Below are 22165 nucleotides of genomic sequence, written 5' to 3'. Positions count from 1 at the left end.
ATACACGGTCCATATTGCCATGGCCTACTGTCCATCAACATCCAACAACAATCTCATGTAGGCCGACCCTACTCCATCCTCCTGGCAGTAGCTGGGCTAAAAACGATTTCGATGACTGTTGGCGCACATCCACGACACCACCCTTACTAATATGGTGTCTGCCGTTGGACTCCGGTTGGCCTCCGTTGCATGACATCGAAGTTCAGAAGTCGAGATAAGGCGACCGTTTGACTCCTAAGGTGGACGTGAAATGTGTTTCATCCAGTAATCATGCTAGCTGTTACACCGTAATTCCTTGCAAAATGAAGATCATTGTAAGTTGTAGAAAATGCTGCACACCATGCAGCCATGGACGCTGCATGTCTCGGCACAAAGCCGGTGGATTTAATGGATAAAAGGACACGCAAGCAGTGGTTGAATACAGGACGCGTGGTGGTGTTATCGCGAGCCTGAATCGTGTAGACGTCATAATGTATGGAGAAGGCCTGAGCTTGGGAGGCGTGGTGGTGTTATAGGCAGACATGGAATAACTCGCCGTACTCGCCTACATGCATCGTCGCTTATTAGGAAAAAACGGAGATAAGGTAGCGTCACCTGAGACTCTAGGAAGCTTCGGAAGATTTTCGACCTCGAGCTCCGCCAGCTGCCCGCGCATCTTTCCTTCATCACACCATGGCGCCTGCAAAGACTCCTTCGTTCCTATGCATCCAGGCTATCTTCGGCTTACTCTCACTAAACACACACAAGGGGCGCGGATCCGCCTGCGGCCTGTACACCCCCGCATGATGCAAAGCACGCTCCTCACGACCGGCTAGATTCCCCAGGAACGTTCATCGAAAAACAAATTAGTACCACATGGCAGAAATTGGCGTTCGTTGAGCGTGGCCGCCTTATGCAAGGTCAATTGTGTACTCAGCATGCGCAAAAGACTTGGCCTATGGCGCGAGGTTTCCCTCACGACGTGTAGGGGGTCGCGTCATCCTCTTACTCCATAGAGCCAGAAACATCCCACGAGATCTAACCACAGAGCATTCTAGCTACACCAACGTGGTGGGTTCTGCTAGCTGTCGGTCCACTCATCTCAGCATCTAGCGCTTGCGCACCGACTGGTGAGGACCCGCATGGGCTCGCAAAGAGCGGGTATGCATGCTGAGATTTTGTATCCCAGTTTTCCACAGCTATGCACGCCTCTAAGAGGTTGAGCTTGCTTCACGCGCTTCTTCGCGTCGCTTCTATCTCGGATTACTTATTCCTAATCCACCTGGTCATCCTGCTGAATGCCCTTGGGCCGAGGCGCGTTGTCAAGCCGAAAAGCTATACCTTCCCCTTCTTAAGCCCAGGAGCTTTCAGTCTGGTCTACAGTATCTGTTTCTCCCTCCACTACGAATCGTTGAATTCCCCACTCTGCCGCGTCAAACATCTTAACCTTTTGCCAAGATACCTTGATAGTCGCCCAAGAGGTCGAAAGTATTGAGGCCGCCAAGCGAACTTGTCCTGTCTTGTCGTTCCCAAAACCTTTCTGGAACCAAAACACACAGACGTCCCATCTGCGGCGACCCCAGATCCACGAGCAGCGCACCATTACTGGCGGACAAGAACCTGCCAAGTACATTTGAACCCACAGTCAGCCTCAAATTAGGTCGATCATACACGTACACGCAGCCAGACGCTTACGCACGCGTAACAAGTGTACCTGCGGTCTTATCAATCAACGGACGAACTGCGCCATCTACAGCGGAGCATCCTTAGCGCACCGGACGCACGATCGTCAGGGTCAACTACAGCTCCACGGCCAAGACACAGCGTGCGGAAGCATCTGCGACATCCCGCGCTGCAACCCCAAGCTTCATATTGATTTTGGACCCAGCTCTTTCATGCTAAGCGGAGCTATCCACGCTCAAATTACGCACTAAGCAGATTGACCGGAGACTCAAGCGCGTCGGACCTTACTTTTGGTAGATCATCAAAACGCTCCAGCCAGTTACAGAGGTCACTTGACACACGCGAGCCCCAGCGGAACTTGCTTGGCAGCGCTATCCGTGGTACCCACGCACAACACCGAACTTGAATACTTTCACAATTACAGCCAATCTTGTGGACATATATAAGAAGTGCCGATTACCTCTTCTCGTCCTCCAGCAAACCAACATTACCTTTACCAAAACAACTTCTTCTAACCATATTCCTCACCTCCAACCAAAACTCCACCACCCACATACCAATACCCGACATCCAACCTGGCGCAATGTCTTCCACTAGCTCAACCTACCACATTCCGTTCCCAAAGAACTTTCTCACTGTCAACACTCCCGTCAAGAAGCAGTCCGGTTCCGGTGTTCAATCTCCCACCGAGCCCGTCATGCCTGCTCACGGGTTTCTATCCAACCGACCAGCGCGCCACCAGTCTATTTCCTCAGTCTCAAGCATCACAAGTGTCGCAGCCCCACCCTCAGAGGCTAGCACTATCAGCGCGCCATCTTCTCCCACCACCAAGGCTGCCGATTCACCTATCCTTGGTCCGAAGATTTTCGCTCCTCTGGCGGTTAATGCAAAGCACGCGCTTCCACCGAGCACTTCTTCGGAGATGAGCAACGCAGAGAGACAGAGGCGCATGAGCTTCGAGAAGCACACTTTCTTGTCCAACAAGTTCTAAGTTGCGAGCGACGCAATAGCTGCTAGTTGTGTAGCAAACGAAGAAGTCGCGGGGAACAAAACACAGTACGCCTTTGAGAGCGAGCGGCATCATGCGATAGCGGGCGGAATCAGGCGTTAACGATGTCACGATACCTTTTCCTTTTTCTTATACAAAATTCGATATACCACAAAAGAACCCTCACGGCCATTGGGTATTGGCGAACTGGGCTGGCATGGGCAGGCGTTTACTTGAGGGGTCAGCTAGCTGGAAACAGGCAGCAGAAACACGGACTCACATACTACGAATTCAAATTTGATCCAAAATCACACTTGCCCTGGCCTTATCTCTATGTAGTGATTGAATCCGCAATCTCAGTTGCATACCTTAAGGCTGAACGTACGCTCCGCCCCATCAATTTCGTATATGGATCGGATCTAAGGCGCGATCGCCTCTTCAAGTAAAACACTTGGCTATTTATCATGTAAGAGCAACAATAGCCTTCTTCCCCCCCTTCTCAAGGTATTTCGTAACGTGGAATCTCTTCTCCGCCCAAACATACTTTCGCTTCCATTTTCCTCAAGCGGGCAACCTTCTCAGGTGCATCATGGAGCTTACCGCACTTGTGCTCTCCCCGCTCCTCCTCCCCCACAAACACAAACAAACTTTGTGCATGCTTATAGGTATTCGGTGATATGTAACTTTCGGTCTACATGAAGCACTTATTGTCGCCTAACTGACAAGGGAAATACGCGGGCAACTAAGCTGATAGACAAAACAATGATTGATTCGTGAAACATGCGACTCTCAGAACTTGAAACAACACGCCTGATAGCACACTACCCGCTCTCAACCCCCTATGTAGCAAATCCTCAAATCTTGCGTGCTTGAGTCGGCAAAGAAATTCCACGTCGTAGAGCAAATGACCATTTTTCGCTACATCTAAGGCCGACGGGCAGCGGAAACCACGATACCCCTTGCATCTCCCAAGCGCCTCACTCTTCTTCTCCTCACGTCCCAGCGTAGTGGGATACATAGGTGACGTGCTATGTCCTCTTCAACACACGTTTCTGAAAAAAACACAATGACGTTCTTCGAATTTCTCCGCCCGCCCGGTGCTTCGGTCGTTGTCTTGCGCATATGCGCAGATGTGCAAGACGAAGGACGCGCGGTTACGGATGTTGCGGCGTGGCGGCACTATTGGTTAGATTGGATGAACAGGGTGTATGCACCGAGGATGAGATGACAGTGACACAGCCACGATGATATCGTTTTCCGATTTCGGTGTCCGTAGTCTTGGCTTGAATGTAGGAACGGAATGTGGAATGGATGGAGCAAGGATTCACGTGAGGAGTATACGTGTCAAATATGCCACAACAACTATCTGTTCATCATAGTAGGGTCTAGCTACATACCAAAATTAAAAGATGTATATGCAAGTCAATATGATATATTGGCATTTGAAAATGGTGGCGTACATTATATCTACGCGAACGCTTCGAGGCCATGAAAAACCATCGCAAAGGGTCGTGGTAGTAGTTTGATAAACTAGAGAGTTCCTCCTCGTTGTTTGACCGTGTCGCGGGAATGAAATTGATGAATAAGACACAAATAAAAAGACATATCGTAAAGGAGAGACTATATAGCATACAAGTCCGCTCCCTAGCGGGCGAAACCCCAGCCTACATAGAAAGGGATTCAGAATGGGTGTGCATTCAACTTTTTCCTCTTTGGCTTTCTCTCAGCAGTCCATAGAAGATAAACCAGGAAACAGGAGAAGCAAGATTGGGGGACAAGGGGCAACCAAAGTTCAGCACTCGATGGGAAAATCCGACTGACTCCCACAGGGAGAAAAAATGTTGTGATGAAGACATTCCCATTATCCAAGACAAGAAGAAAAGGAGCAAGTCCCAGGGAATCTTTAAACGCCAAAAACACCAATGCTGCGCTCTTTGTATGGATAGCTAGAGGCAATAATATCTCCCAAAGTTCCCGTTTCGTGACCGAGGATGTGCATCATGAGTGGCACGATCGGGAGTAATGATCGTAAAGGGCTCGTGTATTATGTAAGTGTATGGGTATGGCGGAAAGGAAGCTGAGCATGTCGCAGCACTCGTAGGTCGTATGCCTGGCCGTCACGTGTGGGTGCGAGTGTTGTGTGGACGATCATAGTATGCCGGAGTCTTTTAGTGCGTTTTGCAGTATTGTTTCCTTGACGGCGGCGAAGACGAGTCGGATATTGGACGTATCGGTGGCTTGTGTGAGACTAGCGAGGTTAGTATGCGTGGGTTGGCTTGAGGAGAGGGCTTTTTTTACTGAGGGTATAGGTTCAAGTGAGCTCGGTTGACTTGGTTGAACCTCCACAACAGATACTTGGCCGCACGATTGACATCATTGCCGCCAGAGTAATCTGGAAAGTAATTGCCGAGTGGTGATCGTGCGAGTTTTGCCTTGAACAGATCGACCTTGTTGAGGAACAGGATGATACTCGTTCTCATGAACCACCGGCTATTGACTACCGAGTCGAAGAGCACCAAGCTTTCCATCATCCGGTTCTAGGGGCGCGAGTCAGTAATGGGCAAAATACTCCACTTGGTTACATACTTGTGAGCTTTCTTCTAACAGCACTTGATCGTATTCGCTCAATGCCACGCAGAAGATGATTGATGTGACGTTTTCGAAACAGTGTATCCATTTCTTGCGCTCACTCCGTTGACCCCCTACGTCGAACATGCTGTTTCATGTTAGCCTGAACACCAGAATATGGTTTGAAGGGGCGCACGTACTGTATGCTGAGCTGGCCCATCGTGAATCTTGTCTCGTAGATACCGGTGGTCTTGGTACGCGCTCGTAGGACGTCGGATTCGATGGGCACGTAGTTGGGGTCGGATATTCGTTCTACCTCGTCGAAAAAGCTGAAAGGGTCAGTGTGGTTGATGGAGAGGGATGCGCAAACCTACTATGGGGCGGAATCCATCAGGTAGAACTCGCTCGAGTGCTCGAGGACCTTGCCAACACATGGATCGCTCCACATGGATGTGATGGCTTGGCCTACCCGTACATCGAGGGGCTTCTCGGGATCAGGATCGACTGTGTACTCGAGCAGGTAGTCGCAGAGCTCGGCATTGCCTGGCTTCTCGGGGGTAACGTCGAATTGTCGCATGGCGCCAATGAGGGCTTTTGCGCAGTCGATGACGTTTTTGTATATAGTCAGGCGGTACATGGCGAGCTCATCCTGCGTGTAGCCGTTCTGATGTATGATCTTCATCTGCTTGACTATGGTCGACTTTCCGCTTTCTCCGGAGCCTGCAGGGCGTGTTAGCAAATGTAGCGGCTGCCAGGCTGGAGCTACTCACCCAGCAGCAGGATCTTGCACTCCCGCCGTAACCGTCGCGAGTCCTCCTCGAGCTTGCGGTCAATGGCCTGGCTGCGCTTCTTCTGCTCGACATCGTCATTGTTGGTGCTCATGCAGATGCCCATAATGCCGGCGTGTGGTGCGGCTCGCGGCCGCGGGCGCTGGGGGGGGAGTCGGGCGCGGGATAATGATGGAGCACTAGGCTCAGCGCGTCGCAGAAACGTCGTCGTCGAATACAGGCGGCGATGCGAAAGAGCGTGTGGTCCGGATGGCGGCGTGACGGTTGGCGCGTTGCTGGAGCTGTGGTGACGCTTCCGTCGGCTTAATCCGACACGCAGCTCCCGTCAAAGGGGGCCTCGCAACGTGGGCGGGCGCGGCAGCGAGGTCGCCAGCGTGGATGGCAGCAGCGATGGAAGCGGGGTCGGGCTGAAGCACAGGGACGGACGGGGGTTTGGTATGCGACGGTGGTGGTGTTGTTGTATGGACGGTAGGGTCGTCTTGGTGAGCTAGATCCGAGACTCCAGGGCTGCCTGTGGCTCGTGCGGAGGTGCCTTCCCCAGTAAGTTGATGAGGAAGGCGCGGGATCTGGAGAAGGCGCAATCACCACTTTCACGGCGTCGGCGTCGTCACAGGAAGCGTCGTTTGCAGCGGAGTGCCGGGCGAGTGCGTCGGGCAGATGCGCTGGCTCGTCTGCTCACAGTGCGAGGCGTGGATTACGAGAGGGTGATGAAGGCAATGATGGCAGGCGCGATGCTGCTAAGCCTCATTCAATCGTGGATGCTAGAGCAGCGATCAGGGTAAATGGCACGAGCCAAGCTGCGGAATAAGGCGCGCTGAAGCGAGCGCAGAAGGGCAAAGTGCTGGCGGATACTGGCAGTGGAGATGCGATGCAATGCAATGGGAGGTGGTGGTGCCCCAACGACGCTCGAGGCCATGTACGACGCCGTGGCTGCCATGGCTCGTGGCTGTCATATCCGAAAGGCATCTATCTCGGCTTACCACCCGCGGCTTTCCAACACGCAGTCCACCACGGCCCCTTGATACAACGGCCCCTGCACTACGCGCTGCAGCTGTGCCTCCAGACTTCTATATACAGGACCTGCAGTCTGCAGCTTCGCTCCTCTGCTCTGTGTTGGCTTCACAATGCGACCGCGAGGAACGGCTCAGCCCCCAAGTCTCAATCTGGAACGCCTCCACGATAGAGTTTACCTCGTCGCCCAGCCAGCGCCAACACCATGCAACTGCGTGGGACTGACATGCAACGGCGTTTCCGAGGTAGCCATGTCCTCGGGGCTGCCCTCTCCAATGTAAAGTGAGTCTAATTTAAGTCTGGCACGAATACAATTGCCTCTTGGTCCCCTGACTGAAGATGAATGCGAGCCTCTCGTCAGACTGCCCTGCCTCTCCATCAATATTGGCTAGCTGCAAGCGAGGCTAGCTGGAGGCTGACCAAATACATCTGTCGGGCCCAATTCCCCACCTTTGGCGACTACGGACATGTTTTGGTCGATGTCGTGCATTATCAGGACATCCGCTCGGGTGGGTTACAACAGAAAAGAGTTGACGGGGCCACATGTCAGCAATCGCGTGCATGTTTCAGACCGCTACCATGTTCCGTGATAGCCGCAGCATACCATTCACACGCTTTCGGAGCGAGCCGCAAACGAAGCATTACGCAACGTCATATCAGGGATGCCACGAGGGCTGGTAATCGGCCCTTGAAGTCAGGTACCGTTCACGCGTCGTTGATATTCTCGCCGCTAAGCTTGAAGACGACGACAAGTTTGGATCCATTGGTAGGAAAGCAGGGTGATGAGAAATCAGAACATCAGGGAGACGGGCCCAACAGATAAGATAACGCGGTACTAGAGGTCATATATATAGGCATGCGGATGTGTTCTAGGTATACCTTCTTCATACGTCAATATTGCAGGTGTATTCGTGCCGTCAGCAAAGTCAAGGTTGTCAACGCAAGGACAGGCTAGGACAGGTTATACAACCAAGGCAAGTCAAGCTGCCCAGGCATGTTGGTCGTTAAAAGAGCAAGTGTGGCTGCATGCCAGCTGCAAAGTCACCGTTCGGGGTGGGCGACTGATGTGCACGGACCAGACACGTGAATGGAGGGGAAGGCCGCGAGTGAATGCGGAAAGAGCTTCGAGGTCGCAGTGGGGTACAGTGACAGGACAGGATGCATTGCTGTGACGGCCTTTTGCACCGCCAGTAAAAGCGCAGGAAATGGCTGCGCTGGGTGTAATGCACGGGCTGTAATGGAAATTTCAAAATCCATCGTGACGTCACCAGAACAGGCCGAAACCTGTGTGAGCGACACTTCCGTGCCCGGGCCATGTGCATGCGTCCCTCCATCGCATTTGGTGCCTGCCCCTCGATTGTCTTCTTACCTTCACCTCTTCCTTTCCGCACTGATCTGCATTCTCGCCACGCCCTCGAGCCTCATCCTTGTGTAGCACATAGCTGAGGTCATCCCGTCGGTGCCTCGATTGTCTTCTCGCCGACCCGCTTACTGCCAAAGCTGAACATTCAAAGCGGCAGCCAAAGCATCCCAACGTGTCCAGCCGTCGACGTTCGCGACACCCCTGGTGCAAATTCTGAAGACGACAAGAAAGATCCCTCGGAGCTGTGTCGCGCAAGCCCTTGATTGCCGGACCTAGCCACCGAGCCCAATAAAACCTGCCCTGATCTAGCAGCGTCAACGTGCGACTAGAGAGCCCCGACGTATTCGCGAATACCCCACGACGTCCTACTCGCCCTCTTCCACCACCACAACCCCCAATTTTCGCCCAAGACCGTTTTTCGCGCCTGTCGCAGCATCATAACCACCAACAATCATCATGGCGGAATTCGTACGCGCCCAGATTTTCGGCACCACTTTCGAGATTACCAGCAGGTGCGGGCATACCCCACATTACGTCTTCTGGCATAACTGACATCGACAAGGTACACCGACCTGCAGCCCGTGGGCATGGGCGCTTTTGGTCTCGTCTGGTACGACTCCCGCAACCCTAGACACGAATTGAATGTTGACTCGGCCACAGTTCAGCCAAGGACCAGCTTACTAGCCAGGCCGTGGCTATCAAGAAGATCATGAAGCCCTTCAGCACCCCAGTCCTGTCAAAGCGGACATACCGAGAGTTGAAGCTCCTGAAGCATCTTCGACACGAGAATGTGGGCAATGCAACTGCCGTTCCCCAGCGAAAATTCTAACATAAACCAGATTATCAGCCTGAGCGACATCTTCATCTCTCCCCTCGAGGACATGTAGGCAGCCACATTACCACCGACCCAAGCAAACACTAATTCGCCCAGCTACTTCGTCACCGAGCTCCTCGGAACCGATCTGCACCGCCTGCTCACCTCCAGACCGCTGGAGAAGCAGTTCATTCAATACTTCCTCTACCAGATTTTGGTGTGTGGCAAAACCTCCAGATAACCAAGAAAATGTGCTGACTTCCAAAGCGTGGCCTGAAATACGTCCACTCCGCTGGTGTTGTGCACCGCGACTTGAAGCCCAGCAACATCCTCGTCAACGAGAACTGCGATCTCAAGATTTGCGACTTCGGTCTCGCCCGTATACAGGATCCCCAGATGACGGGTTACGTATCTACCCGATACTACCGAGCCCCTGAGATCATGCTCACATGGCAAAAGTACGATGTTGAGGTTGATATCTGGAGTGCAGGATGCATTTTCGCCGAGATGCTCGAGGGCAAGCCGCTCTTCCCTGGAAAGGACCACGTGAACCAGTTCTCCATCATTACCGAACTTCTCGGTACACCCCCCGATGATGTTATCCAGACCATCTGCAGTGAGAACGTAAGTAGGACGATGCAGACTCAGGAGCAACTCGCTAACTTTACCAGACACTGCGATTCGTCCAGTCACTTCCCAAGCGCGAGCGACAACCCTTGTCCAACAAGTTCAAGAACGCCGAGCCTCAGGCCGTCGATCTCCTAGAGAACATGCTGGTCTTCGACCCTAAGAAGCGTGTACGAGCGGAGCAGGCTCTCGCTCACCCATACCTCGCCCCATACCACGACCCCACTGATGAGCCGATTGCGGAGGAGAAGTTTGACTGGTCGTTCAACGATGCAGACCTGCCCGTTGACACGTGGAAAATTATGATGTACGTCTGGCCGAAGAATGTCACATACACGAACTAACACACTACAGGTACTCTGAGATTCTGGACTACCACAATGTTGATGCGGCGGCACAGGAGCAAGAGAACAACGGCAGCTAATTACAAATAATGTCTACCAATCTCGAGCTAGAACCATTTGCAGTCTCTAAGACAACGAATCATGCAGTTGCCGAGGCTTGACGTATCATCTGCCTGGCGCAGGCGGAGTTGGCTGTTCCCAATGATTCCCGGGGTCTCGTCTTGTGGACCTATGTGACATGAAGATGCGCGGTAGATGGGGCATGGATTTGTTATTGTCATTGGAATGACCATTGCGGGTACACGAAAGGAATGTTCATGACGGAAGTGAAGGCTTTGGTCCACCTAGGTAGGAATGTGAAATCATATTATCAAACATACGTTACTCGTCGCTTTGCACAAGATGACTGGGTGACTGTTTTGTGCGCTGAGATCAGTGGTGCAATCCGTTAGTGAGAAGCAAAAGATGACAAGACCCAACACAAAGACTGGGTATCCATGATGTGCGGTGCACAAAAATGAGACTAAGGAAGAGGCTCCTTCAGAGGTACCCTGGCACTGGTGTCCGTGAGATCTCGGGCGTGATCACTAACTTGGGAACGGGTGGAGATCGCCGAGGCTTCGGGCTAGCGCTGTAGGGCTGACTGAGGGACTGCCGTTTCGTCACCGCTCTGAGCGCGTCCGCAACGATTCAAGGACGCGAGCCTGGTCCCTATGGCCCTACAACCCTCCTCTCTATATCTTTTGAGTACTATGCGATAGCATCTCGATCGCACGATAATGGCGACTCTCAATCCACTTGTCTGCGTCGTCGACTTCCACCATGCGCGGTAAGCTTCTCCTTACAAGTAGAGTTGCAACCACAGATCGAGACGGCCAGGTAATGGCTAACAACCATATGCAGGGGCCCAGAAGTGGAAACATGGCTGGGTGCAGAAGAAGGAACCGACCCAGCAACGGACAATGACTGGTCGTTGCTGCCATTCATGGCCTTGAGTGACGGTGCGCATGCCTCTGCAGAAGACTACTCCTACTTTACCCTCCGCCGCGCGCAAACCTCGACTGAACCCGCGACATCACTCTTCGGTATATCGTGTACGCGACAACTCGATGCGAGCAAGCTTATCGATCGGCCGGCTGAGGTTACCAGGAGCACGGTGCAGAAGGCTGTCGTTGTCATCAGCGATAGTCCACAACATTTTGGGGCTATCAAGGCGCAATTAAGTGTTGTCACACAGCTATGGTTTAACCAGAGGTAGGTTGGGTCTCCATGATAGATTTGGCATACAACGTGGAGCTGACGCGTCCGTAGAGACTTTACGGATATTGAGATATTGGAACGCTTCACGGAAAGTCTTCCACAGCTGCTAAAGAACCAGGAGGGACAACAAGATCATTATTTCGGTATCTCTCTTCGCGAATTCATACACGAGTTCAAATGGCAGACTTTGGTTCTTTTCAAATGCGCCTTGCTTCAACCAAAGGTACGTCTTAGTCTATCCGAGCTAGCACGTTCAGTCGCCCTTTACAGAATGTCTTACAACCATAGGTTCTCTTCTTCGGCTCCCATTGCGAACGATTGTGCATGATGCAGTTTGCTCTTATTTCACTGATACCCGGCCTGATACGCCACCTACAAGATGCTGCAGATCCCAAGTTCAATTCTTGTGAGGAGAAGTGTGTCATGCCCACTTCACTCAAGACGTCTGAGCGTGCTTCCTGTTAGTTCTTGCCCTCGTTACTACGCTCAGATATACTAACTAGACCTAGTACTAGCATACATGGGCCTCCCGTTGCAGCTATTCGGTACAGGCTCTCTATTCGGACCATACACCCCACTTCAGCAACTCGACATACTCGCAGATCAAGACACGAAATCCTACATTGTCGGCTCTACAAACTCGCTGTTACTTCAGCAAAGAGATCGATACAGCGATATCCTTATCAACCTCGACGATCATACCGTAAACATTACCTCAGCCGCGCTGCGAAATGCATCGATTCTGTCGACACCAGACCGGAGATGGATCGACTTCTTGACACAGACGATCAACGATACATGGGATGAGAATGATCCAGCACGACCGAAGGACCATGGATACGCCGGCAGCGAAGAGTTCATCCGTATGCAATTCGAAGAGTACCTTCTCGCTATGCTCAGCTCGGTGAAGTACAAAATATACATGGAGAAGAACGCACACAAAGAGAAGTTGATCACAGAAGTTGAAGGTGACCCGGCGAGCGAGTTCTCAAATGAATGGGTACATGCCTGGATGCAGACTGAGAACTTCCGCATCTGGAATAAATTTACAGATTCACACCTCTTCGATATCGTCGATCCGAAACACCCTTGCTCTGGTGGCCTATCGATGGAAGACGTCCAACGCCGATTGGCACAGTACGTTCCCTCCTTCTTTTAGCAGCCCCGTCAGCCCGACTAAACCTCACCCTTAGTCTGTTTTCCAACCCAACCTTCCAAGTCGTGTCTCTCGGCGTATGTGTGCTGATGTTCGCGTGGCGATTAGGCAGGTAGCAGAAATGCATCTTGACGAGCGACTGGAGAAATCAAGAGAAGTCTTGGGTAAACAGATTGCAGTAGGCCAACAAAAGGTCAGCTCTGCGTACAACCGCTTGTGGGCAGAAATGGAAGCTATGCGTGAGGCGCAGAGGAAGAGAGCCGAAGAAGCACGACTACAGGCAGAGAAGGAAGGAAGGCCTGTCGACGACGGGAAGAAGTGTAAGCCAAACATGCTGCTTTTGTGAAGAGGCCAATGCTAAGATATGACCAGGGAAAGCACCTCAAGCCCCCGATCTCTCGAACGCGAAGGCAAGCGCGGGTGCGTACTTTTCCAGCTGGGGCACCTGGGCAAGCGAGAAGAGGAAAGGATGGGGGACAAAGACACCGGTGTCCTCGCCTCCACCGAGTGATCTCAAGAGAGCGGAAGACTTCAAACGAGAGAAGGATGCGACAATTGGTGATACTCCGGCAAGCCCACCACCTGCAGACGTCAAGAGACGAAGTTTGTTTTTCGACGCAGACGCAGAGAAGACCAAGGACAATGTTGAAAAGGATTGATACATGGACATGTAGACTACTGGCATGATTGCAGTTCAGCAGAGAGTGTAAACTGCTACAACGATCTATAGCATTTGTTCGGAAGAAGTAAATATGTGGTATTCAAATAGTCCTCACGTAGTGGTGGATGTGATGTGCATCTTCTTGCTAACAGTCACCGTTTCAATCTTGACCACTTAGCGTTCCCTAGATTGCCAAGGTGTTGTCAAGTTAACAGAATAGATCTGCGTGCACCGTGCCTGCCCAACATAGGTAGAGAAGGTGGGTTTGCCTCTAGCGTCTTGGCCTTTTTGTGTCTCTGCAAATGTCTGGTTGTCACCATTCTTCCTTCTTCCCATCTCTTAAACATTCCTTCTTCGATCTCAATTACTCGAGTCGCAGTAGAAGCAACGGTCGGGTACACCCGATTACCATAATTCATGCCAAGGGCTTCTGATCTGTTCCGACGCATTTAACAATGGTTCTGATGGTGATCCTTTCGAACGCAGAGGCAAACATATGGATAAGAGCTTTGGAAATCACTGTATCCATCGATACAGGACGACACATGTAGAAAGCGATGACTTCTTCGTCGAGACTGATGTAATGATCGTTCCTGTTCCTGTTGATTTCTGGTCGCTTTCTTCTACGCGGCTTCTTCTCACACTTCTCTTTCATCATGTCTCATGCTACAGTTGCAGTATCCAGAGCAATATTTGGTCTACGTTTGCAGATCTCAGCTCTACTTAGACGTGTAATGGATTATTTGGGCTTTCCATGAAGAAGTTCTCCTCGTCTACATTGTCTTGCATGACTGGCCTTAACAAGGTGTTCGATGAGAACTTGCGGTATATGCGCTTGCTCCGTAGCTACCCTTCGTTCTCACAGGTGTTACTGATCAATTTCAGGCTCGAGACAGATTTCTGAAAGCACCTGAAATTCTTGACGCAATCTGATCCTGCCGCACCCATGTCCAGTTGGCACAAGAACTTGTACACCCCTTGTCTCGGCTGCCTACAGTTTGTATTCATGACGCTGATGTTCGAGCAGATTCGAAGGTACACTCAAACTCGAACACTTACCGATACTTTTGGTTTTTTTTTTGGTGTTCTCGCCTGGCCCACTAACGTATCTATTCTCTCGTTCACCGTGAAGCCGAATCCGTCGTCTCAGCTGTCCGTACCACCGCACTCTGCTCCTCACCACACGTCTCTTGTTTTGGTAAACACCACTCACGTTCACTTTCATCAACAAGGCTGCCTGAATCACTACATCGACGCGTCTCAGGCCCAAGCTTAAGCTAGATAATCTTCTCATAAAGAGGCTTGCCCTCACATCCACCTCTACCTCAACACCTACCTTTCCTTCAATCCTCTCCTTTGATCAAGACTTTGTTTTGACAGCCGCACCTTCTCTTGATACTCCAAACACCTAAAGAGCACTCCTTACATCATGTCTGATACCCCGAAGTCTCTGTTCGGCGACGGCGGCAAGATCATTGTGCCCATGCCGAAGGGCAAAGCGAGTGTCGCGAGCAAGCCAGCTATCACCGGAGTCAACACCGAGAAGAGGTTTACCTTGAGTCAGCCAGATGACAAAGATGTCAAAGACGCCGCCGCGGCTACCAACGCTGCCAAACTTGAGGGCAAGTTCGCTTCTATCGGTCTTCTGATCATACTAACGGCCTCAGAACTTGTAGGACAGATCGTCCGGAACCTTGGAAGCCGCGGATATACCCTCCACAGTAAGGCTTGTATCACTCTAAACACTTTAACTCCGTCTAAAACGTACAGGCATTGGCCCCAATCCGTGCTACCAGCCTGCTAGCAAGGTCTTCCGATCCCACAGTGACAAGCCTCGCAACGCTACTAGCGTAAGTGTATTTCTATATTTCCTTTTCTGCTTCTTCTGCTTCTCTCTTGTGTCCTTCTTTCTTTCTCTTGCTTTCGGATCCGAGGTTGGTAAGTTTAATTCGATCATAGTGCTTCAAGTTTCTGCCCAACGAGGTTGTTGGCGAGATCGGCAGTGAACTAAACGTCCGCGATCTGAACAGCATGCGTCTAGCAAGCATGCGACTCAACTATGCGGTCAACTTCCAGTACGGTAAGAAGATCATGGTGACAGAAAACGTTACCATCTTTCCTACCTTCTCAAGCATTGCTTCATTCTTGATTGGTCTTGGTTTGGATGACGCATATCCTGCTACTGTGCGCACCATCACTCTGGTCGGAGAAGCACCCAAGACGCCAGAGTTGAGCTACGACATATCATGGATTAACCTGATGCGCGCCCACCCGGATCCGAATCGCCAGATCGTACCTCTTACGCGCCTGAACCGCTCGACGCTGAACTCAAGCGAGTACATCGAGGCTCAGAAGGTCCGTGACACCGATCGACGCATCGTCTTGTCTGTCAACGACAAGCACGAAGAGTGGGACTACATCAACAAAGACTTCTGTCACACTGGCGGCTACCGTACGATGCTCAGTAAGTCTCATGGCAGTCAACACTTTGGGAAATACTTCTAGTACGTCTAAGATCAACAAGAACTGACTTTTGCTCAGGCGTTATGCTCTCCAAGCTCCCTAATCTGAAGACCATCACCACTCGCAAGCTCCACGTAGGTGAGCACATTCCTGGTTGGGAGGGACCCGAGGCCTTGAAGCACCTGTCCTACTATCGCCCTGATCTCCCCATCAACAAGGTCTACTATGGCGACTGGCAGTACGATACCGTCCACAAGCGCATCACCATGTACACCGATGAGTACGGCGAGTACATCGAGGAGGCTAACGCTGGTCCCCAAGCTGGTTTCAAGGAAGATGTCCTTGCCGCTATGGAGATGTCTGGTACCTCGGCTATGCTTGCATAGAAGAACTGGTTTGAGATGTTCGGACATCATGGTTTGACTTCTTGATTTACTGGTTTGAGATGGACTGATCTGAGAGTCATCGATTGACCGATACCGACTGGATTGAGAAGGAATGATCTGAGATCTACCGGTTGATATGGACTGGCCTGAAGAAATCTGGTTTGAAACGATATGGAAATGACTGCTACATTCCACAAGATAGCTAGTCTCGACTGCAGAATACAACTGCATTTGCCTAAAACTTGACATCTTCTGAGTGATGACTGTCCTTCTTACATCATACCAAATCCTATCATCTATTACCCAAAGCAAAGGCTTCCCAGTTCCTTCCCAACTTCGTCACCCCCTCCTCCAAACCCCATCCTTTGATTCCACATATTCTACGTATGATATCCTCCAACCTTCTATCCATCTCCTCGCCCGCAGTGTGCAAATCGCTCTCCACGAGCAACATATCATCAGGAACAGTCTTTATGATATCTTGGAAAGCCTGTGGCGTATCTTCCTCGTCGATCGCATCAGACAGGTTAATCGCCGTGCTGAACGACGCGAAGATCTTGGCAGGGATCTCAGGACGAAGGTATTGCGCGAAGTTGGATGGTGAACCGGAGTACGAATGGAGGCATATACGTGGTGGATAGGATTTCGGACCGCTGTTTGCTTCACCGGTGTCCTTATTCCGCGTCTCATCAGCAGACAACGCGGCTTCAGCAGCAGGGTGATCCTGACCCCTCTTCTTTCTCTCCCGTTTACTCAAAACTTGTTTCTCGCACCCCTTCCACGTTTCGCTCAGTACCTCTAGAACAAGACCATGCGCTTGTACACCATGTACACTAACTGCTCTGCCCATCTCCGCAGCAAGATCCAATTGGAATTTAAAGATCTTCTTTTGGTGCGAAGGACTACATCGGAAGGGTGTTAGGCGCCGACCTTCGCGACCACCTGGCGTAAGGTTGTTGTTGCGCTTCGACCATAGATCTGTATTGCCGGTCCAGGATTCAGGAATTCTGAAGGACCGATCGAGACCGATTTCACCTATTAGTGCAAATGGATATTGTTGCAGATGTTTTCTTGTAAGGTCCAGGAATGCGGAGAAGGAGGTTGGATCTGGTAATGAAGCGTATATCTGGAGATCTTCTTCGCTGGGGTCGGAGCGGAAGGGTTGGAGGACGGATTGATAGTGGGACATCTTTGCTTGACCGGTGAGAGGACCTTGATCTTGCAATTCGTTGTCCTCGTTTGCTCCGGAATCTGGGCTGGGAGATATGTACATTTGGTATGAGAACCATGGGTGCCAGCCGAAACAAGGGACTATGCATTCTTCTTTCGTCCATCGAGACGGGTCGGAAGATCTGATGCTGTGCTTGTTCGCTGTCGATAAAACAAGGTCCTGGTCTTCGGATCTGGTTGCCATTACGGTGAGGACGCGTGCTTTCATGTTTTGGATGGTTTCGATGCTGGACATGGTGTCTGTTGGATGGCAGTGTGCATCGTAGACTCCGAGGTGCCATGGAAAGGACTCATCTCTGCTCTTGTCCGACGCCATTGTGTTCCGTGAGAGGAAGCAAGATTTTTTTTTTAAACGTGGAACTACAGTCTCCAGGATTGCGAACAGGTCACCGAAACGTTCTGTTGTCCAAAGCAAATCTACACTATGACGTACATGCAAGGCTGGTGGGCTGGACCCTGTCCAGGTATCATTGCCCCACGACATGAACCCCACCATGTACGCATCCCAAACTTCCGGCGGCTTTACATGGTCGTAACCACCGCTAGTATAATGTCTTAAAGCGCTTGATATCCAGGTCTGTCAGTCTCCGAGTAGTCTTCAGCCTAGCTTTTTCCAGAACCTTGGATTCTACCAGGTCCTGTGCGATATGTGACATCCTACCATTTGCTTCTTACGGACACACACGCATTCCTACACGCGTAATACAAAAGGCCGCCCTTTCAGCTCCACCAGGCAGGCAAATAGACGAAAGATATACCCCTTCTACGAAGCATGTCAGCTTGATAGTAAGCGCCACATTCCGCCCTGCTCCAACATACGGTACTTTTGCGCGAATCGCAATCTAGGGCTGTCGGGCGCCCCGTGCGGATAATAAACGATCTGGGATCAGGTGCCTGCATTGGCTTACATTCCACGGAAAGCCACGAGTCAAAGATTGCTGCTCGTGGTCTATTTGCAAAGCGCCCTTTTAAGGACCGAGGATGTACCTTCTCCGCATAAGCTAGCCCCTCACCAAGTAAGACCGTTTGCTAGAGAGCTACCTGGGTAAGATAAGTACATGTACCGCTACTCGAATTTATTCACTTTTTGCATCTTACTGATTCTCCTGTCACCACCCGTGTCGAGTGTTTTCCCAATATAAAATACTCGGGTCCCCCACTTACACCAGAAACTGATAAAGAATAACTTCAACCACCTTCACACTAAGCATCTATAGCTACCCCACCACTTCGACCAAAATGCCCGGTCGCCTCCAAAACAAGATTGCCGTTATAACGGGTGCTTCATCCGGTATAGGCCGCGCAACAGCCCTAGCTTTCGCTTCAGAAGGCGCCTCACTAGTCTGCTCCGACCTCCACGAAACCGCCCGTCAAGAGTATGCTACAGACACTTCCCCTTTAACCACCGTCCAAGCCGTTCAGAAGCTTGGTGCCAAAGCCATCTTTGTCAAATGCAACACCACTTCCTCCACCGAAGTCGAAGCCCTGATCCAAGCCACAGTGAAAGAGTACGGTAGGATCGACATCATGGTAAATAACGCGGGTATTGCTATGGAAGCGGGTGAGCACGGGAGCAGACCTATTTGGGACTACGAGGGAAATGCTTTTGACAAGACGGTTGATGTGAATGTTAAAGGTGTTTTTTGGGGGACCAAGTATGCGAGCAAGCAGATGGTGGGGCAGGAGCCAGGGGCTGGGGGTGATAGAGGGTGGATTATCAATCTGAGTAGTGTTTATGGGATGAGGGGTTCGATAGGTATCTGTAAGTTGCGTTGTTTTTCTCTCCTCCCATGTTTGTTTTTGAGTTTTATGTGGTGGGGGAGTGGTGGGTCCTGGGATGAGGCGTTGCATCACCGACAAGAGAAGGAGGATAACTAACGATAATGGCAGCTGGTTACGTGACATCTAAACACGCTGTCCTCGGTCTGACAAAAGCCGCCGCACAAGACTGTGCGCCATACCGCGTCCATGTCAACGCTCTTTGCCCGGGGTTTACAGCTACAGCCTTCATCTCGGGGTTGCTCACGCCTGAAGCAGCAGAGCAGAAGAAGATTGTAGAACAACGACATCCGTTTGGAGGATTAGGCACGCCCCAAGATATTGCCAAAGCGGCGGTGTTTCTGGCTAGTGATGATGCCGCGTGGGTCACTGGTATAGGACTGCCGGTCGATGGTGGGTTTAGTTCTATGTGAGGGGCTTGGAACTGGGGAGCGTTCGGAGGACTGGCTGCTGGGATATGAGACGGGAATTCCAGTGCATTGTGTTCAGAATAATACTTAGCCAAAGCTGACAGTAAGGATACACAAAACCTCTTACATTGAGAAGCTATGAAGAAACTCAGAATATATATCTCCGGAATACAATTTGATAGTAACGAGCTTCTTGGTGGTTAGGAGTGTTTGACCTGTTTCATTGTTTTAGGGGGTTTATACTAATCTCTCTCTGTACTATGCTATGTCTCTAGGCCGTCCGGTATCCCAAAAAAGCACCCTATATACACCTACTCAATCTGGCCAATGGAGAAACCTTAACGTAGGAGAGAAAATCGCCAATGCGGGAAATGCAGGACTAGGAAACCCAAACGCCATAGCTATGCTAGCTTTCAAGAGTAAAAAGACCTAATAGAAGGAGTACGAGAACGGAGTCGACTAGGAAAACGGAGAGAGTGCGAACGTATAGGGTATCGCCGCCGGGGAGACAAGGCCGACATACGCAAGAGGTCGTCGTGCTCTTTGGTACTAAGGCAAATGCGGATCAGTCAAGCTGGATGGTTGGAATGTAGTGCGAGGATACGGATGGCATGATACAAGGGCCGAGGGAATGTAGGAGAATGTATGGAGGTGTGTGAGGTACTACCTCGCTACACGGTGGATCAACCTGTGGATGTCAGTGGGTAATGATGACATGGGAGGCTGTAGGAGCTCACCTCAGAGTACTGATAGCAAAAGTAGCAATCCAGGCAAGCAGGGCAATCAGCAGAGTCGCTGTCAAGCCCTTCTGTCTCTCACAAATGCTCTGTCTGTATGGACAGGCATTTGTCCTGTCTGATTCAACGCATGCCCACTTGTCGTCTGTCAGGGCCTGGAAAGCCAGACTAAGGTTGGCAGACTCGAAAACGATGAAGGCTAGGTCTAGGAAGATGAGTGACATTTTGGCGTTGTGCGACCGCAGACCGAGAGGCTTTGACGTGTATTCGTCATAAGTGATGTAGATGGTGTATAGGACGGCCACAATGTCAACGAGTATAGCCATCCAGGTCGACGAATTATTGTTGCAGCCGTTGTTATCGGAGTGGCGGTAGATGGAGCACGCGAGGGAGAGGGCAAGGATGGAGAAGACGAGGATCAAGCAGCGGGAGAGGGCGGGGACCATAGGGTGGTTCATGACGGTGTTGTGGAAGCGCATCAGGCGGCGCTTTCTCTTCTCCGAGGTGAAGAGCCAGAAGCCCTTGATGTGCTCGTCGCCATGGTCCTTGTCGATAGGCTCCCACTTCTGCTCGAGGTCGGGCATGTTCTCCTTGAGCCAGTCATCGTCTACAATCTGGCCGCGCGAGGATATGGGTCGGTCGAGGTTGGACGCCTGGGTGAATTGCTTCCACTTGGGGGCGCTGTCGCTGACGGGCGTCGACAGGGTCACGGGCGCACCCTCGCGAGCGTGGTCGAACTTGCGACCCGGGACACTAGACTTTGGAGTCGGGCAGAAGTTGTGGTTGGCATGGCGGACACTGGTGGGTGTTCGTGGTAGGAGGAAGCTGGTAGCGTCGACATTGTCCTCTTCGTCGGCCGACTGGACCCAGGGCGGCAGTGAGCGGACGGCGCGCTGTCTCTCCCTGTTCTCCGCGCTCGCGGTTATGCTCCGGTTAGAGGACGCCAGCGTGCGAGGGGTGCTGGAGATGGACTGCGAGTGGCTCTTGCGGACGGGGACGCCGTCCTGACTGTCCTTGGAGTTGTCCGACACGGCACTGACTCGAGACTGGGGGCGGCGCTGCGAGTTGAAGGAGGAGGCGGTAGGCGGCGGAATGGGCGAGGGGAGCAGGCGGTGTTGTTGGGTGGCGGTGGTGGACGAGTTCAGAGTCGAGGCCTGGGATGTCTGACTGCTGCGGTTGGCAGCCGCGTCTGGGCGGAGGTGGGTGCCAGCTGTCGTGCCAGCGGTGCCGGTGCCAATACCATTGCTGCTACTGCCATTGGGGTCGACCATGGGCGTGCTGGTCATTCTTGTCGGGAGATGTGAGGGGCGTCCTCGTCGCACCAGCGGAGCCCTTTACCAAAACACCAAGCACCGGCGGGTCCCTTCACCTAAACACCAAGCACCAGCCTAGGTGTCGCGCCCTAGGAGCAAGCTTCGTGGGCTTGGCAGTGAATCAGCACCGGGGGAGATTACGTGGGAGCAAAGTAGACGACGCGCGACGACACCATGTCGGGGCTAGGGTGTGTATGGGAGAGCAACAGTGCGGGATAAACAAGACAAAGCGAGCGAGCGACTGTAATCAGCAATAGTAGATGTTAGAGTTTGGTGGTACGCCTGGGGGTAGTGGAGCGCTGAGGCCCGTGGGCAGGCCATGGGAGATTGCGAACAAGCTTGTTCGTCGATCAGGGAAACAGGGATTGCGCGCTGGCAGGCATCTTTTTAGTCCGCCGCCGTGAGGTCATGGGTCCGCCCTCGGTAGCTTGCTTGTTCGTCAATTCTCGACGACACAGCCACGGCTAGACATCCCAGCACCGCCTGCCACCTCACCTGCACTGCCTTGGTACGCCACAGTCTCGCCCGCGTCATGTTCTACACACTCGCCGTCCGACTCTGTTAAATACCTGCGCCATTGCGCGCGCTTACCTAACCACCGACAA

At 51.8% G+C, this 22165-nt stretch overlaps 10 protein-coding genes across 10 annotated transcripts; 6 read left to right on the top strand and 4 right to left on the bottom strand.

The window, feature by feature from the left end:
* Window positions 1-1860: 1860 nt before the first annotated feature.
* On the top strand, window positions 1861-3023 carry CC77DRAFT_164847 (hypothetical protein). Its single transcript, XM_018530378.1, has one exon. It carries the CDS (start codon window positions 2246-2248, stop codon window positions 2651-2653), a length of 408 nt encoding a protein of 135 aa, XP_018384849.1. The 5' UTR covers window positions 1861-2245; the 3' UTR covers window positions 2654-3023.
* A 970-nt stretch (window positions 3024-3993) lies between these two features.
* On the bottom strand, window positions 3994-4388 carry CC77DRAFT_165113 (hypothetical protein). Its single transcript, XM_018530381.1, has one exon. It carries the CDS (start codon window positions 4279-4281, stop codon window positions 4036-4038), a length of 246 nt encoding a protein of 81 aa, XP_018384848.1. The 5' UTR covers window positions 4282-4388; the 3' UTR covers window positions 3994-4035.
* CC77DRAFT_1072587 (guanine nucleotide binding protein, alpha subunit) lies at window positions 4320-6100 on the bottom strand (the record flags this gene model as incomplete). The annotated part of the gene is made up of 6 exons (XM_018529160.1): window positions 4320-4898; window positions 4949-5187; window positions 5237-5366; window positions 5419-5547; window positions 5593-5938; window positions 5989-6100. The coding sequence occupies 6 exons, from the start codon at window positions 6098-6100 to the stop codon at window positions 4799-4801; spliced, it is 1056 nt and encodes a 351-aa protein (XP_018384847.1). The 3' UTR covers window positions 4320-4798.
* Window positions 6101-7274: 1174 nt separating this feature from the next.
* CC77DRAFT_165280 (hypothetical protein) lies at window positions 7275-7972 on the top strand. Its single transcript, XM_018530382.1, has one exon. The coding sequence runs from the start codon at window positions 7361-7363 to the stop codon at window positions 7838-7840; it is 480 nt and encodes a 159-aa protein (XP_018384846.1). The 5' UTR covers window positions 7275-7360; the 3' UTR covers window positions 7841-7972.
* Window positions 7973-8644: 672 nt separating this feature from the next.
* On the top strand, window positions 8645-10259 carry CC77DRAFT_164856 (Hog1-like MAP kinase protein). The gene is made up of 8 exons (XM_018530379.1): window positions 8645-8892; window positions 8943-8990; window positions 9041-9170; window positions 9220-9263; window positions 9312-9411; window positions 9462-9818; window positions 9866-10128; window positions 10176-10259. Exons 1-8 carry the CDS (start codon window positions 8837-8839, stop codon window positions 10243-10245), a joined length of 1068 nt encoding a protein of 355 aa, XP_018384845.1. The 5' UTR covers window positions 8645-8836; the 3' UTR covers window positions 10246-10259.
* A 685-nt stretch (window positions 10260-10944) lies between these two features.
* On the top strand, window positions 10945-13240 carry CC77DRAFT_1062572 (hypothetical protein; the record flags this gene model as incomplete). Its single annotated transcript, XM_018528539.1, has 8 exons — window positions 10945-10994; window positions 11069-11419; window positions 11477-11648; window positions 11714-11885; window positions 11935-12562; window positions 12619-12658; window positions 12694-12901; window positions 12954-13240. The coding sequence occupies 8 exons, from the start codon at window positions 10945-10947 to the stop codon at window positions 13238-13240; spliced, it is 1908 nt and encodes a 635-aa protein (XP_018384844.1).
* A 1431-nt stretch (window positions 13241-14671) lies between these two features.
* Window positions 14672-16116, top strand: CC77DRAFT_1072583 (hypothetical protein; the record flags this gene model as incomplete). The annotated part of the gene is made up of 4 exons (XM_018529159.1): window positions 14672-14963; window positions 15013-15092; window positions 15202-15706; window positions 15784-16116. 4 exons carry the CDS (start codon window positions 14672-14674, stop codon window positions 16089-16091), a joined length of 1185 nt encoding a protein of 394 aa, XP_018384843.1. The 3' UTR covers window positions 16092-16116.
* Window positions 16117-16383: 267 nt separating this feature from the next.
* Window positions 16384-17637, bottom strand: CC77DRAFT_1062570 (Metallo-dependent hydrolase; the record flags this gene model as incomplete). Its single annotated transcript, XM_018528538.1, has 1 exon — window positions 16384-17637. The coding sequence occupies one exon, from the start codon at window positions 17635-17637 to the stop codon at window positions 16384-16386; it is 1254 nt and encodes a 417-aa protein (XP_018384842.1).
* Window positions 17638-18103: 466 nt separating this feature from the next.
* Window positions 18104-19644, top strand: CC77DRAFT_164662 (short-chain dehydrogenase/reductase-like protein). Its single transcript, XM_018530375.1, has 3 exons — window positions 18104-18366; window positions 18539-19083; window positions 19212-19644. The coding sequence occupies exons 2-3, from the start codon at window positions 18561-18563 to the stop codon at window positions 19511-19513; spliced, it is 825 nt and encodes a 274-aa protein (XP_018384841.1). The 5' UTR covers window positions 18104-18366; window positions 18539-18560; the 3' UTR covers window positions 19514-19644.
* Window positions 19645-20058: 414 nt separating this feature from the next.
* On the bottom strand, window positions 20059-21994 carry CC77DRAFT_164711 (hypothetical protein). Its single transcript, XM_018530376.1, has 2 exons — window positions 20248-21994; window positions 20059-20198 (listed from the first exon to the last, which is right to left on the bottom strand). The coding sequence occupies exons 1-2, from the start codon at window positions 21531-21533 to the stop codon at window positions 20174-20176; spliced, it is 1311 nt and encodes a 436-aa protein (XP_018384840.1). The 5' UTR covers window positions 21534-21994; the 3' UTR covers window positions 20059-20173.
* Window positions 21995-22165: the final 171 nt, after the last annotated feature.

This window comes from Alternaria alternata, assembly GCF_001642055.1.
Source record: "Alternaria alternata strain SRC1lrK2f unplaced genomic scaffold CC77scaffold_13, whole genome shotgun sequence".
Taxonomy (NCBI): domain Eukaryota; kingdom Fungi; phylum Ascomycota; class Dothideomycetes; order Pleosporales; family Pleosporaceae; genus Alternaria; species Alternaria alternata.
Note: the sequence above shows the minus strand (reverse complement) of the source record. Positions and strands in the feature narration are given on the sequence as shown.

Coding starts and splice junctions, on each gene's coding strand:
- CC77DRAFT_164847 (XM_018530378.1), top strand. CDS start 2,246: ATGTCTTCCACTAGCTCAACCTACCACATTCCGTTCCCAAAGAACTTT.
- CC77DRAFT_165113 (XM_018530381.1), bottom strand. CDS start 4,281: ATGCTATATAGTCTCTCCTTTACGATATGTCTTTTTATTTGTGTCTTA.
- CC77DRAFT_165280 (XM_018530382.1), top strand. CDS start 7,361: ATGCGAGCCTCTCGTCAGACTGCCCTGCCTCTCCATCAATATTGGCTA.
- CC77DRAFT_164856 (XM_018530379.1), top strand. CDS start 8,837: ATGGCGGAATTCGTACGCGCCCAGATTTTCGGCACCACTTTCGAGATT. Junction 8,991..9,040: donor GGCGCTTTTGGTCTCGTCTG/GTACGACTCCCG, acceptor ACTCGGCCACAG/TTCAGCCAAGGACCAGCTTA. Junction 10,129..10,175: donor GACACGTGGAAAATTATGAT/GTACGTCTGGCC, acceptor AACACACTACAG/GTACTCTGAGATTCTGGACT.
- CC77DRAFT_164662 (XM_018530375.1), top strand. CDS start 18,561: ATGCCCGGTCGCCTCCAAAACAAGATTGCCGTTATAACGGGTGCTTCA. Junction 19,084..19,211: donor GAGGGGTTCGATAGGTATCT/GTAAGTTGCGTT, acceptor CGATAATGGCAG/CTGGTTACGTGACATCTAAA.
- CC77DRAFT_164711 (XM_018530376.1), bottom strand. CDS start 21,533: ATGACCAGCACGCCCATGGTCGACCCCAATGGCAGTAGCAGCAATGGT. Junction 20,199..20,247: donor TTTGCTATCAGTACTCTGAG/GTGAGCTCCTAC, acceptor TGACATCCACAG/GTTGATCCACCGTGTAGCGA.